Here is a 15,432-nt window from a genome sequence, read left to right on the forward strand (position 1 = left end):
AAAATTACATTTCCTGGTTTCTTTTAAGGGGGGTTTTGTACAATCTCTTCCCAAAATATGAAAATATTCTTTTAAATGAAAACTACCAATGTCTTCATAATCAGCATAAGGAAATATCCAGAATTCTATTTTTATTTTTTACTATACTTAGATATTACAGTTTTATTGATCTGGCATGAGTTGGATAGTGATGTTTAAAGTGTATTTAAATCATAGATCACTTAGAGACTGCTTTACACGTCTAAGATAATGTTTTTAAAATGATTATTTAATAAACGCTAAAGTCAAACGTTGAGATATTTGTAGCTTTTTTCATTTTTACATTTTTCACACATCCTCCATAAAGATAAAAATTGGTTTCTGACATGATAAATGCACATTTATAATAAAGATAATCTGGATTAATAATAAATCCAGTATGGAGCCTGAATTATGAGCACTTGGTACTGCTGTATATTTTTGGAAAATGATTAATCATTCATGGTGTCATGAGCAGCATCAAGTCGTTTCTGTCCCGTGTGAAGCGTGTTCCTCCATATCGTCGACGTTTCATGAGAAAAAGAGTTTTAATTTGTTAAATAATCCAAATTTCAACAATTATTTTCTGCTTTTTATCCTTTTTTTTTTAAGTTTATATGTATTTAAAAAAAAAATCAATACGTGGTTTTCAGAATGCAGCAACAAAATGCAAATTTAGCAACAAGCTACAATTTAGTAAAAAGAAATATGCACCGAAACATTTCTTACAAATAGTTTTACATTAACATCTGTTGGGAATTTAAAAAGTGGACGTCAGTGTTGAGGACAGAGACGGTTGTGCTCCATGGAGTCTAATTGTGCTTTACTGGTTGTGAGAGTGAGGTGGCAGCATTGAGTTAACGTGCAGGACCCTGAACCTGCTGGCTCTCACTCTGTCTGCTTCATCTGACTGTGTGCTCTACTGCTCAGCTGCCCCGCCAGGGCCACATGCACACAAGCACCCATTATATTTAGGAAAATACTAATACAGTACAAAAGTACCTTTCATTTCAGCGGTCAACTAACAAGTAGCTATTCAACACTTTCCCATACAGGGTTCGTACAGCTTCTTACAGAAAGACTTTCAAAGCCTTTGTCGTCACATCCAAATCGTCGTCTATAAAAGGAAATTGCACTTTGTTCATTTTAGCAGCCGTTTGATCGAATGTTTTGATGCTAAGCTAGCTCCGGTCCGCTCTGGTGTAGGGACGCCGGGTTTGTTTCACTTAAAATATGAAACAGTTTTTACTTTACAGATTGTGTTGAAATCAAGCATTTATATTCAAATTCAAGCAAATCCAAAACATAACTGTTGAAATGAAGTATTTCCAAAACTTCAAAGACTCTTTACGAACCCTGCGTATACTTATTTGTTATTCCTTTTGCCGACCGTGTAACCTGACCCAACCTGACCCGAGTTTCACCTCATTCTAAACATTTAATCCAAAACACTGAACATCCGCAGACTTCAGCAGGACCCATCGCCACGTGACAGCAAACTGACAATTGTTCACAATTAAGTGTATTTTGATATACAAGCTGCAAAGCGAGTTTAAACTTTAAACCTAAATTGTGTCTGTACATGAACCTGATTCTGTTCGAGGCCCCTCGAGAGGCCAGAGGACTCAAATCATGTGGCATGCATGACCTGCTGCTAATCCAAGCATATATATAGGAGCACAGCTTTGAGAAACACTCACTGTTAACAGCCCGGAGACCCCCCACCATCCTCTCTCTCCCCGTCTTTGGGCCTGTGAACGTCAAGGATGGCTCACAGTGACACACAACCCCCCCTCCCTCCCTCCCGCCTCTCCCCTCCCATCCACCTCCCCCTGAGCTGCTGCCCCATACTGGCTGCTGGCCTTTCCTGCCGTCTGATCCATATTTCAGAGGCGGCAGTGGTGGCACTGAGGGGGTATAATCCAACATTAAAGCAAGGAGGCCTGGGCTGAAAGCACAGGCGCAGGTTCATAAGGTCCTGGAAATCTTCAATTTCAATTTCCGCAGCGTTTGCAGTGGCTTCCAAGGCGCTGGCATAAGTCTCCGAGTTTTGGCGAGAGTGCAGATTTCAATAGGGTGAGACTTTTCTTTCTAGAAAGGGCTGACACTGCGTGGTTTAGTTGGCATTGAGACTGTAAGACAAACTAGACACAGCGCTCAAGGGGTCAATTAAAAAGGTCGGTGCACCAAACAAGTGGAAATCAATCATTTCTTATCGTAAATACACATCAGTTTGTAATTGTCCCCTTAAAATATCAAATCCTCCGTCTGCACACTTCATTTCTTAAAAGGAGGAACATAAAAAGACAGTTTCTATGATGTGGTTAATTATAATGTGCACATTCAAACTGTCCAATCACATAATATACGAGGAGTTAACACTATAAAAATCCTGATCAAGTGTAAAAAGGAGGTTAAACACTTCTACATCCTGGTGCACTCTGGTTTTTCTGGACATTTCTGACCAAACATGAACAATTTCTAATTAGGTCCAGGGAAAAAACTCTCCAATAATAAAATGACTATAATGACATTTATTTAGTTCCCAAAAAAATATATTCTTTAAAGACAAATTCATATCCTGTATTTACAATTTATCAAGGTTTCCATTCACAACATAAGAGGCGAAGAAGACTCATAGGACATAAAAGAGAGATACAAGCAAATCTGTGACAAAAACAACCATCTCTTTTTGCATGTAGAAGCTAAACAGTAATACTATAACAGGTCGCACTGTCCAAAAAAATAGTCTTCGTTAAACTGTTCTCCTTTAAATAAAGTTATTCCTTTCTTTTTTTTCTCTTTGTCTTCTCATAATGTCGATGTCAGAACTCGCTGCGGTGCTGTCCCATGGTGAGGTCTGAAGGGAGGAAAGAGAACAAAAAGGTCAGAGGTGAAATCAGTGGGAGACATTTCCTTAAATACTCGGGGAAATACTGTATCCTAAATACTTCAAAAAATAATTAACACTGTGAGTTAAATTTTTTTAAATCATCTAAAACAATGTTAAACTTTATTAATGCAAATTAAAAAACCACTATAGGTCAATTGTTTTATGTCTTTTCACCCTCCACTACATCCCTGATGTTGCTATCAGCGTTTTCTTTGACATACATTAGCTGCATTCACTGAGGGGGCGTGAATAAATGGCGGCAGATTATTTAAATGACATAGGTGGCGATAACTCAGCGTTCTTGGGGAGGGGAGGGGAAGGGAAGGGGTAAGGGGGGGGCGCAGGATATATTAGACTGCTGCCTGACGAGGCGTTAAAGTGGAGACTCAATCACATGATTTATGTGCTGAGGTCTGCCTGCCGACCAGTCAGGTGTAACACTGTTTACCTCCGCTTTAAGGTTCATTTAGCAGAAGACATGTGGAGAGAAATTGAGGTTGATAATGTCACAAAGCCAAATTGATTTCAAATGCATGAGGTTACCTGTCAGTGATCAGCTGGAAAGGGGACTTCAGAGATTCGGGCCTGTGGTCGCTCTCTTCGTCTGTAAAAAAAAAAAAAGAGAGTAAGACCTAATAAATAACTATTCATTGGTTATAATTATATTATATTGCGTTTTTATCGTCCTGTTGATAATTATTTGAGTTGGATCAGTTCTTGTTGACACATGCGTCACAATGAGGCCTATTCAGAAAGCACATTAATTACAGAGGGCTGTGCAAACGAATGCAGTCCGTACCATCTCTTTTTGGACTGAAGCTCCCCGACGACTCGACATCACTATCATCCTCCGTCCCCGAAGTTCCGGGGCCCGTCGCCGCCGCTGGTCGTGCGTCATGACGCGCAACCGGCACCGCGCCGTGGAGAGGCAGGTGTCCGGCTGGCGCACCTCCGAGGAGCGACCTCATGTTCAAAATAGAGTTGGCGTTCAGAAAAGCCGCGTTGGCCCAGTTGTGCAGTTTGCCAATCTGGCATGTATAAATCCCATGACCCGGGAGTAAGGCCGGGTGGCCGGCGGAGGCCAAAGCCGGGTGGTGCGCGTGGGCCGCGGGGGAAGGTTTGTGAGTGCTGTCCGGGGCCGTGGCGGTCTCAGCCAGGGACCAGATTTTGGGTTTGCTCTGCGGCGGTCTCTGGCACTCCTGTCTGCTGGGAGAACGATCCACTGCGAGTTTGACAACAGGCGATCTATTGAGAGAAATAGCCGCCTCCACTTCTCTCAGGCCCTCCACAGAAAGCGTCCTGCTGCTCTCTGAGCTCTGAGGCTCTGAGGCCTGCTCTCTGTCGGCCAGGCCTGCCTCCGCCTCTCCCTCTCCTTTCCTGGGAGCCTGCTCCTCCGTTTGCAGCTCCACCTCAGGTCTCTCGATATCGACCGTTTCCAAATCAATTTCCTCCTCTTCGTCTTCGTCGTCGCTGCCGTTCTTGCCATTATCGTCCTCGTTGTCGCTGCTGAAGATGCGCCCGTCCCGGTCCTCGGCGCTGCGGCCCCAGGTTACCTTGTTCTCCTTCTTGAGGCGTCTGCGGGCGTTTGCGAACCACGTCGACACCTGGAAAAAAGGAAAAAACAAATCACGAATTAAAATCAGAATAAAATCACTGTTATTTGATAATACGTGGCTGCAAAATACAAAATGATCAATGACCCTCATTATTATTCTTCTCCATAATTCCTCGTTATCATTAAACGAGCTTTGAAATATCTGGAGACTTCTCTCTCTCTCGGGGTGGAAGTGTGACTGTATTCAAGTAGCCTCTGGCAACTGGATTATCATATTAAGTAATGTAACAAGTAGATAATTGAACTCTTACAGGAAGTGATAAGTATGACATAACTTTTGAAAAACAAACAATTGTATTATTCTGCATGGAGACTGGTGTCTTGTCAAATGTCTCCCAGGTTGTACAGGGGCCCTCATAAGTAACACTGGGCGGATGTTTTCTAAATGTTTAATGTCACACCACAGCTGAAACATTACCCACCTGTGTGAGTGTCATCCGGGTTATGATAGCGAGCATTATCTTCTCTCCCTTTGTGGGGTACGGGTTCTTCTGATGCTCCTGCAGCCAGGCCTTCAGGGTGCTGGTTGTCTCCCGGGTGGCCGTCTTGGCCCTCGACGGGTCCCCGTACGGGTACTGGCCGTATGGGTAGAAGCCTTGAGCGGCGTGGACAGGTAGAGAGGCAGGGTGGGAGCCCGGGCTGTCCTTCAGCTCATACTGGGAGCCCTGAATTGTTATTGGAAAGAGAAAGGTGACAACTTGTTGAGCGACTGGTCTTTTACAATTATTTCCTCTTGAAGTTCAGAGTAAAAATCAGATTTGGATTTAATATTTGTGCAGCAAAAAGTTTTGAAAAGTTTCAATATCAATGTCAATTTGACACCAAATAGAGTTTTCACCAGGAATTAGACAAATCCTGAATTATGAAAATAGCCAATAACAATTAATATTTATTATTTTTATTTTCTAGAGTGGCTACCCTTTTTTAAATTATATTTAAACATTTCAATTTTTCTTTCGATTTAACAAACAAGTAAGTCATTTTCTAAACGTTCTCTGAACATAACGCTTCCTACATTATTAATTATTAATTGTGTTTTTCTAATTAATACACGTTGTCTTGCATATACATACAGGAGATAACGTCTAAATTACCAGGGACTTTCTCATTAAAATGTCTATAATTCACACACAAAAATCTGAACCGACAATTACAAAATTTAACCTTAACGATGATGCAACGAGGACAGTTTCTGTGTGCAATGTGTTGCCATTCAGAAGCTACATACTGCAGGCTGCATATATTAAACATTTGAGCATAAACATGAAATGTAAGCTGACAATGGGCGGTTTGCACTTAATGCATTTATTATTTATTACCGATTGTAAAGCCACAAATATGCCATCAAGAAGAATGATCTGTATTTACATATCTTAATCACTTTAAACTACTGGAGAATTGCGCATTAGTTTACAATAAACAAGAGATGAGGCGGACAAAAAGCGATGATAGTCTATCATTAACACCTGAGCTGAAGTATCAACTCTCACCATCTGGGATATGAGGGCGAGGTCTGTGGCTCCGCTGTACGGCAGAAAGGCACTGTAGTTATGAGCCGCCCATGGGTTCCCGTACATCCCCAGCATGGAGCCGACAGCCGCGGCGGTAGCGGACGAGCTTAAGCCGCCTTCAGTGCCTCCTTCCCGGGCAGAGGCCGGCCGCTCGCCCCCGTACACCTCGGCACTGAGGAACTGGGGGTACCCCAGCTGAGGGAAAGACATGTCCGGAAAACGGCTTACTGTAAATCTCTCTCAAAGCCAAAGTCACACAACAGCAAGAGGAGGCAGGACAAAAAAAGAGAAAGTAGCAATCCCCAGAAAGAAGTAGAAGAGGATGAAGGGGGCGTCTAAATCACCAGAGTCCCCCCTTTAAGAAACTGTCAAGCTTCCACACTTCCACCGACCCGGAGTTGTATCAGAGCCGCAGTTTGGCACCTCGAGTGCGGAGTGATGCGTGTATCTGGCCGCAGGAGCTTCTGGATGTGGAGCTGACTGACTGATTGGCAGCCTACTTAAGCACCAAGCTCCTCCTATGCCCGGGGCAGGCGATTAGTGCATTGGTTAGCCTAGGTCGTGTGTGTGTGTGTGTGTGTGTGTGTGTGTGTGTGTGTGTGTGTGTGTGTGTGTGTGTGTGAGTGAGTGTGTGTGATCTAATTTCTGCAGTCTTCACTGTGTCTATACAGAAAAGAAAACCTGTGAAGTGTGTGCAAGTGTGTACATGGTGTGCACGTGTGTGCAGTGTTTATTAGCCATTTTGTGGTCAGTATGACTTTATTTAACAAACAGTCTTTGTTTCTTATTGTTGTGCACATACACATTCAGTAATAGTTAATTATAATATAATATTAATATTAATAATATTAGTACTAATAATAATAATAGTAATACTAGTAATATAACTATTTAAAGACTAACTCGCATATTTTAGGTGTCATTTCCCCTCCACGCTTTGACAGCTGATCCGCAGGGCATGCCGGGACATTCTGTCCAGCAGATGGGCCAGGAGGCATCGATATGGTCGACCAGATCCGAGAGGAATGTTCGTGATTATCGACGGAAGTCGGTGGGAGCATATTTTCCGAGCGAAGATAAAGCAGTCTGGAGGTAATGACAGAGATTGACGAGGATAAGAGATAGCAGAGATAGGGAGCACACAGGAGCTGTGGACTGGAAAATGACAGATGTGTGTTGAGAAGAATGGACTAACTGTATTCTTCTCGGCCTGTAGGAAGAAGGTCACTGACATTGACTATATTTGGTAATTAAAAAAAAAAAGTTTAAAGTATATATTTGAGATATAAGATGCAAGGAAATCTAATATTTGTGTGTGGAAGAGGATGGATGCATATTGATGTATCCTCACTGACAGGCTTAACTATCAAAACAGCTACTCTGTTTCAATCTGCTCCTTTGAACACACACACACACACACACACACACACACACACACACACACACACACACACACACACACACTGTCACACACATTCTGGCAGTGCTAATGAGGTTGAGCACCCTGCGCCCTGCTTGGTGGCCCTGTGGCCCTCCTGGGTTCCCTCAGAGGTTAGCTGTGTAATTACTCCATCCCCATAAATACAGATTCATCATTTCACACTGGAGCCCCTGATGAGCTTGGCTGAGCTGAGAGAGAGAGAGGGAGGGAGAGCGGAGAGAGGAGAGGAAGGGGTGGTGGTGGGAGGGAGGGAGGGGAGGGGAGGATCTAATGATTTAATTACAGTGCTTAAAGCCCACTCTGGCTAAGTGATGGTCCTCTCTGTCTCTTTCTCCCGTTCTCTTCCCTCCTCAGCGCTGGCACCTAAAGGGCTTTACTCATGAATCTCAAAGCTGTTTTCCTAAACACATATTATGACGAGCACCGCCGCCGCCGCCGCTACTGCTGCTGCTGCTGATGTGTGTGTGTGTTGTGTGTGTGTGTGTGTGAGTGTGTGTGAGAAACAGAGAAAGAGAGAGGATGCTTAATCTCCATGGCATTTTAAATGGCATTCATGGAGAGCGACTCTATCCTCATTGCCAAGGTAAATGGAGCCAGGGGACTCTCCATTTCAGCTCGATAAAAGAGCAATGTTAAAGACCCTCACCATTTCTCCCTCCCTCTCTCTCTCCCTCTCTCTCTCTCTCCCTCCCTCTCTCTCTCCCTCTCTCTCTCTATCCCTCTCTCTCTCCCTCTCTCTCTCTCTCTCCCTCTCTCTCTCTCTCTCTCTCTCTCTCTCTCTCTCTCTCTCTCTCTCTCTCCATCCCTCTCTCTCTCCCTCCCTCTGTCTCGTTTCTCACTTAAAATTAATGTTTTTCTCTTGACAGGGGAGGGAAACGAGACATATCCACCATCTAATAGGATAATATAGCCCCATTCACCACCACCACCGCCACCACCACCCCTCCCTCTTCTCTTCTCTCCCTCTCTCTCTCTCCCTCTCTCTCTGCCTTTGTAGCTGCCTGATTTCCATAGTGTCTCTGTGGAGAGGCAGTTAATGAATTCCTCTGAGCTGGAGAAAGGGGGAGAATGGTTTGGCGGTTTAGAGAGAGAAAGAGGCAGGGAAAGGGGGAGGAAGGCTTTGAGCTATGCCATTCAACTTCACAGCCTCGGCCTGCTTGTGCATTCACCATGTGTGTGTGTGCTTTGCGTGCGTATGTGTGTGTGTGTGTGTGTCTTTTAACATGAACCTGCTAAGACTACCAAATATTTAGACTGGCCTCAGACCTCTTTTTATGGCGACGGTGGATTGAGGGATCTCAGGAGGCAGCTTGACTCTATTTGAATCCCATTCCCTGCTATTAGCTCGGCCCAGACAAAGGAATAACTTACTGCAGGAAACATTCAAATAAAGTCCCACAATCCACTTGCACTGGCCATTTCCTCCTGGGTAATTTGCAGTGAGGTAAATGAAGTAACCCATTTTTTTGTTCTTTGTTTGCTTACACTTCAACAAAGGGGAGGGATGATCGCAGTAATGCAATGATGATTAAATAATTGCCAGTCAGAGATATTACTTGCAACATTTCCATTTCTTCGACAGTAGCAGAGTGTTGAAACTAAAAGGATCTTGTAAAGATGTCCCCGCAGCAGGGATGTGGTTTAGTATTGCATTACAGTAACGTGAAGGCTTTTCCAGTAATGAGTAGTGTACGGGATTATAATGTAAGAATTAGTAATTACATTACATTTACTAATCCGTGTGATGCTCCTCAGCTTGTGAGGTGTGCTGGTTCAGCGTCTCACCAGAAGTTTGATGCAGCAGCTTCATCTGTGACAGTTCATTTTGTCAGCTGCTTTTTTTTATCTAGTCCTTCGTCTTCGTCCCGTGTCAAAAGTCCTTCTTAGTTTTTATTAAATTAACTATTTTAGTCAATGAAAGTTGACGTTTTAGCCTTTTTCACCTCCTTCTTTTCTCCTGTTGTTGTTAACTTCTCCTTAAGTGAGTCTGTGCAGGACACACAACTGCTGGTCTCCTATTTGCTAATAATTTTGAGACATTTTAATTCTTTAAAACTACATTTTAGCCTCGTCTTTTGTCGTCGACAATATTGCATGTTGTTGATACAGTCGCTGTGTTTAGTGACGTTGGTGCCGTCATGTCATCGTCTTGACGTTAGCTTAGCACAGGGGCTGAAGGGTAGTCTTAAAGAAAAGTAGGACAAATGAACTATATTAAAGTGTTACTATGATATCAATCTAACTTGCTGAAACACTACTACTGCTCCACGTATATCTATGGAGGATTTGAAGTCCTTTAAAGACAACTCTGAGTAACAAAAGTAATTAGTAGTAACATGCACAGAGCAATTGATCACTCTGCTCTCTAGTCTCCTGTAAATTCAAAATCTCTGTGAACTCAATGAGGAGTCTTGACGATAGGGTGAAATACTTGTTTCTGATATTGCTGTTACTCAAGTAAATGTTAATTTCCTGAAACACAAAGCACATGAAGTCAGGCCCCTACACCTCAGCCAAGAAAATGACACTTGATAAGAGCGGACATGCTTTGCAAAGATGCAAAAACCCTCACCTAATTGTCACATACCTTCCGTTGTTGTTTTATTTTTGCTAGATAAATTGTCTTCTGCGGGGCTTTGTGATCAAGCTTCCAGGACGTCAGAGATTGTGCAGGGAGCAGAGGCAGGGAAGGAAGGACAAGAGGAAGAGATAAAGAAGAAACCTTTCCTCACCTACTTGACAGCGAAGATAAGCAGTGATAGATTCAGCTCTGACCTGATGTTAAAACAGATGGATCGCTCTGACGCATAACAGATAAGCCTGCCAGCCTGAGGTAATACATTCAGCCACGTGTTATAGTCTCTCACACTGAGCTTGTACTTATTTTATCACTCTCTTACATTTTTTTTAATCACCATGATATTTGACATACAGCACAGGAGATGTCATTCAAAGTCTTAATGGCTTATATCACCTTATTATATCGGTGGCGGCGTGACCTGACAGCCATTCGCCTGGAGATGGATCCTTTGGGTTGAACACTTTGACCCAGAGGGGAAACACGAGACAAAGAGCCTATCATTAGCAATTAACGGGCGTGCCGGTGTTTGTTTGTTAATAGCTGCTTTAGAAGTCCAATGGGATTCATTTACAGTGGATGGGGCTGATAACAATCCCCGACCTCCGGCATGGGTCGCTGTGAATCCCTCGAAATGGCAAACCCGCCCCCCCCCCACCACTCCACCCCAGCTTGCGAAACTCAACCGCGTTGTCTTTTTTATTTGCCGACTGCAGCTGAGAGCTGCCGGGAAATACAGTTCCATCATTCCCCGTTGAGAGAGCGAAGAAAACAAGCGATGTTCAACAAGATTGCCGACTTAAAAAAAAAAAAAGGTGAATTCCCACCTCCTCCTCTTTACAGAAAGACTTAGCGGGGGGGCTTTTCTCATGGCCAGGGATCTGATTGTTTTCTAAACGGATTATTAACTCTTTTGTTACAGTAGGGGTCACTTTAATGCTTCTTAGGCCCTATTAGCATTGCCTTAAAGAGCTCACACACACACACACACAAATTGCTGCGTTCTAGGACTTGGCGTTTCTTGTCTTTGTTGTTCACAGTGGGAGCGGAATGATACCGTTATAATGCTGTCAAAGACAATACCTCAACTTAAAAGGGGGAGTGTGAGGGAAGGGATGTGTGTGTGTGCGTGTGTGTGTGAGTGTGTGTGTATGTGTGGGTTGTGATGAAAAGGTGCCCTTAGGAAGACCAGTAAGCTTAATGCAATAGTGCTGACTTCAATGGATACCTCAAAGAGAAGTGGCATTACACAGCCCTCTCCACTGAAAATCCCTGACAAGTCCTTGACTGGGAGGAGGATCAGCTCAGTCTTCACTTCAGGACTGATGGAGATCACCGAGCCGGAGGAGTTAGCATCCAATCAAAACCTGTCACCTATGAAAGACGTTGTGGGAATATGTTTTTATATGCAATATTTGCTTCCTGTTCATCTATTCAAGCTAAAGTTAGCGTGAAAGCTTCAGATACCCTTGGGAAAATCAAAGACACTCAGGTCAAAGCATCACAGGGTCTCTGAGGTGTTTACTGTTTGGCTCATATTGACCATATGAATGCAATGCTGGTGGTGGGAGGGGGGGGGGGGCCCAGAGACCCTCGGAACCTGGCTGGGTGCCCCCAGCTTTGAGCTCCTGTTCTGGGGGAAGGATAAAAAGAGTATCCCTTACTGACCTAACCTCTAGCCACCCCCTCTATCAGAGGGAGGGTTCAAAGGTCAGATCAATTGGCTCCCCGTGGCCCACAGTCTGCAACACGGCTTAATCACCTATTAACTGCGAGTGAGAAGGAGACGGCGAGGGCGATGCGTCTCTTTCATCCGGCGGAAATTGAGGCTGTTTATATAACGTCTTATTCTTATCGTGTGTTTCACAAACCTTCACGCCAGATCTCATGTTATTTTGTAGATATTGTGGCTTTGACATTAATTACAGCATAACAGACACAACTGAATGATATGAGCCAATATTGGCCTGCAAATAAAAACAGCCAATTGTGCTATCAATTATTGATATGATGGCAGTGCAGATTATTACCAAACACTCAGAGACGTCAGTAAATGAAAGCCCTGTCACGTGAAGACTTATGGTTTACATTTAGTTTGTCCTTGACATTTGCAAGTCATCATTTCAAGTGTTAGTTGTAAAAAACAACTGCAGTTGTAAGTCTCTGCCAGCTAGTCAAGTTATCATCTGTCTGTCTGTCCAAAAGATCATTTTTATCCTCTGAATTGGTCATAATTAGTATGTGAATTCTTGATTTACCGCCAAAATCATGTGAGGTCACAGTGACATTTGACCAACAAATTCTAATCAGTTCATCCTTGAGTCCAAGTGGACGTTTGTGCCAAATGTGAAAGAAATTCCAGGAGCTCCTGAGATATCACGTTAATGAGAATGGGACGGACGGACGGAAAACCCGAAAACATAAGACCTCCGGACAAAGCTATCGCCCGCGCAGACAAGCTCTTTCAATGAAATAACATCAAATGTTTGACATAAATCACGTTGTTTAAACCTGGTTTTGACTTGTTTTACCACTGTATTATTTGTGCGCTGTGGAGATGTTGAGTAAAAAGTCAACCTTTCTTAAACCAAGTCTATTTTATTTATATAATCCAAAATCACAATTTTGCCTCAAACGGCAATGTAGTTTATTTGTACATCACACGACACCCTTCATCCTTCACCCTTGATTCAGATAAGGAAAACAAACTCTTTGATGGGGAGGAAACCGAGGAGAAATCCGTCTTCCAGGACAGTCAGACATGCAATAGGGGACGTATGGACAGAGGCCCAAAATGACGCTATAGAGACTCAAACTCACATAATTGTTAGATATATCTATGTAGATGAAATACATTGATCAAAACGAATATCATAGTAATTATGGACAATTCAATTTCAACAAACACTCCATTTAAAATCCATTTTGGGAGTGCCTTGCTCGCTGATATTGCACGCCATACAAATGCAACGGACCCGGATTCAATTCTGGCCTTGGGACCTTTATTGCACATCACACCCGTCGCACACCTCCCCATTCCTACACTGTTTTCTTTTGTCGAAAATGCCAAATTTAAAAAAAGGTATCATATTCACCAGTAGTGAAATCCAGCCTCAATATCCATATAATTCATATCCTTGTCACAAATATTTGCCCAGTAAAACCTAAGGTACAGGAAAGCAAACAGATACTTGAACTAACTGCAGAGATGTGCTGGAGGTTTTATTTTGTTACTTTCAGGCTTTGACCACGAGCCATTTGGGTGTGCCTCCTGCTCTTAAGCTCTATCAACTTCCTCCTAAACCCTACACTCGCTGGAAACATCTCCACCCTGTAACGAGGGTTGGTCTGAAATGGCGGCTGCACAAAGTAGCCTGGAATCTGCCTAAATACTTCCCCAAAAGCTCTAAATAAAACTCTTGAGGTAAGGTGAAACTTTAATGATCCGTGTGGGGGAAACTGAAATGGTACCGCAGCAATATTAATTGGACATATAACACAGACATGTAAATACATGGTGGGGAAGAAGTATCCGCAACATTTCACATAAATAAATGTCTGTTTGCAAATAATATAATTCAGCTTACACCCACTTTATGAATCTTTGCATTGGCTAATCTAAACACCTGGTGTCTGGTAGGGCTTTCCTGTGGCGAAATCCTCTGGCACACAGGAAGTGATGGGCTTTATTTGTTTGTTGGAAATCAACAGAAGAAGAAGGAGAAGAAGAAGAAGAAGAACTGGGTAGTTAGCATCAGCTGTGATAGCCACCGCAGCTAAACAGATAAAGAATAGAGCGGTTCACCTGCAGAAACTCTCACTTTGTCGACTGGAGAGAAAGATGACATTTGCTATGTCGTGCTTTAAGGGAAATAAACAAACTTTAACCTCAAAGTGTATTTTGAACAATTTTAGCAATCAAATCGTATCAACATATATTCAGAATTATAAAATAAAGACATTGATTATAGTGGAGAAACGTAAGTGAAGCACGAGACCATACAGTGACTGCATGTGTAGCTGCACACAGTCGAGGCCAGACTGTCACATATCTGTGCAAAGACTCAATAACAGAGAGTCTGCCTTGCCGCTGTCTGTCAAGCCTTTGAGAGGCAACAGTGGAGGTGGGGAGCGTACATTCCTCACAGCGGCTCCATGCAGCTCGGCCAATTAGCAGCTGAGTGGTTTGTTTAAGTCCAAGTGATGATGAGATGTTGTGCTGGGAGGCAGCCCAGTTCATTAAGCACACTGTTGTCTCTGGTTTACCCAGCTTGCCGGCTTTAACAGCCTCTCAGCGCTTGTTTACCAGCCGCAAATATGACAGACTGTATGTCTATTTGACCGTCTGTTTGTGTGAGTGTGCATGTGTGGAGGTGACGGAGGAGGTGGTGAGTCTGCGTGTGTGTTTGTGGGGGTGCGTATGCGATTTAAGGTACTGTATGTGCAGGAGGTGGACACAGTAACACCTATACAATATATGCACCTCAATATAAAAACTCTACAAAATCGTCATCATTTGCCATGAAGTCGAATGAACACATGTCTAAAGAAAACGTTTTAAACTTCACAAACGTAGCATTTACTGCAGAGCTGTTATAATATAACTGCATTGCATTTGATTGTGTCGGGATTCATTTGAGTGTGCCTTTGTGAAGAGTGATACTGATGCGTCTTGACTGAAGCTGGAGCTTTGAATTGGATCATTTTCATACCAAATAAATAAATAATATGTGTTTTCCCCAGTATGCTATTCTTGTTATGCTGAGGATGCCTTTGAAACAGAACGGAGCTTCCCTATCGCCAGGAAAGAACATTAATATTGGAAAATTCTGCAAAAACCTCGGATTATGTCCAATGCTGATGCTTTAAAATTATTTCCTTCTGCAATATCTATGCGCAGCAACTGTGGTGTGGTTAATGCGAGGGAAAGATCATAGTTATTGCAAATTCACTGTGGTTAAAGAAACCGTTTCACATCTTGGAAAACTCCCTAATTCCCTTCGACCCAAGAGTTAGATGAGAAGATCGATAACGAGTCTTGTCGTCACTGTAACTTGAGACTTGTCGCTATTACTCTTATGTTTTTGGATTGAAACAAACAAGATATAATGTTTTTGTATAGTGTTGGCAGCTGGATCCAGCTTCATATTGAAAACATTATGATCTTCTCATCGAACTGAAAAGAAAGCAAATATTTCCCAAAATGTCAAACTACGTGATGCTTAAGGTCCGGCACCGATGATACTTGGTTATGGTTTAAAAAGAAAATAAGCGAAGATTAAATTCAGGTCATTCATTGGATGTGACTTAATATAAATCATGCATGGCAGGTTTGTCCAGAATCAATTCCGTGTAATTCCAAGGATGCTGCACAAG

General features: G+C 42.9%; 1 protein-coding gene across 2 annotated transcripts; it reads right to left on the reverse strand.

The window, feature by feature from the left end:
- Window positions 1–2,213: 2,213 nt before the first annotated feature.
- irx1b (iroquois homeobox 1b) lies at window positions 2,214–6,494 on the reverse strand. 2 transcript variants are annotated; one of them, XM_029442505.1, is made up of 5 exons: window positions 6,017–6,494; window positions 4,949–5,191; window positions 3,711–4,515; window positions 3,455–3,515; window positions 2,214–2,878 (listed from the first exon to the last, which is right to left on the reverse strand). In XM_029442505.1, exons 1-5 carry the CDS (start codon window positions 6,245–6,247, stop codon window positions 2,830–2,832), a joined length of 1,389 nt encoding a protein of 462 aa, XP_029298365.1. In that variant the 5' UTR covers window positions 6,248–6,494; the 3' UTR covers window positions 2,214–2,829. The 2 variants fall into 2 exon arrangements, with proteins under 2 accessions (XP_029298365.1, XP_029298364.1); XM_029442504.1 differs by having other exon boundaries at window positions 5,993–6,494.
- Window positions 6,495–15,432: the final 8,938 nt, after the last annotated feature.

Source organism: Cottoperca gobio, chromosome 11 (genome assembly GCF_900634415.1).
Source record: "Cottoperca gobio chromosome 11, fCotGob3.1, whole genome shotgun sequence".
Classification (NCBI taxonomy): Eukaryota; Metazoa; Chordata; class Actinopteri; order Perciformes; family Bovichtidae; genus Cottoperca; species Cottoperca gobio.

What these genes read in the sequence shown, in the direction of transcription:
- irx1b (XM_029442504.1), bottom strand. Translation starts at nt 6,247, where the DNA reads ATGTCTTTCCCTCAGCTGGGGTACCCCCAGTTCCTCAGTGCCGAGGTG. An exon ending in GAGTTGATACTTCAGCTCAG is followed by an intron (nt 5,192 to 5,992) that starts GTGTTAATGATA and finishes ATAACAATTCAG; the next exon opens with GGCTCCCAGTATGAGCTGAA. An exon ending in TTCCAGCTGATCACTGACAG is followed by an intron (nt 2,879 to 3,454) that starts GTAACCTCATGC and finishes TCCTCCCTTCAG; the next exon opens with ACCTCACCATGGGACAGCAC.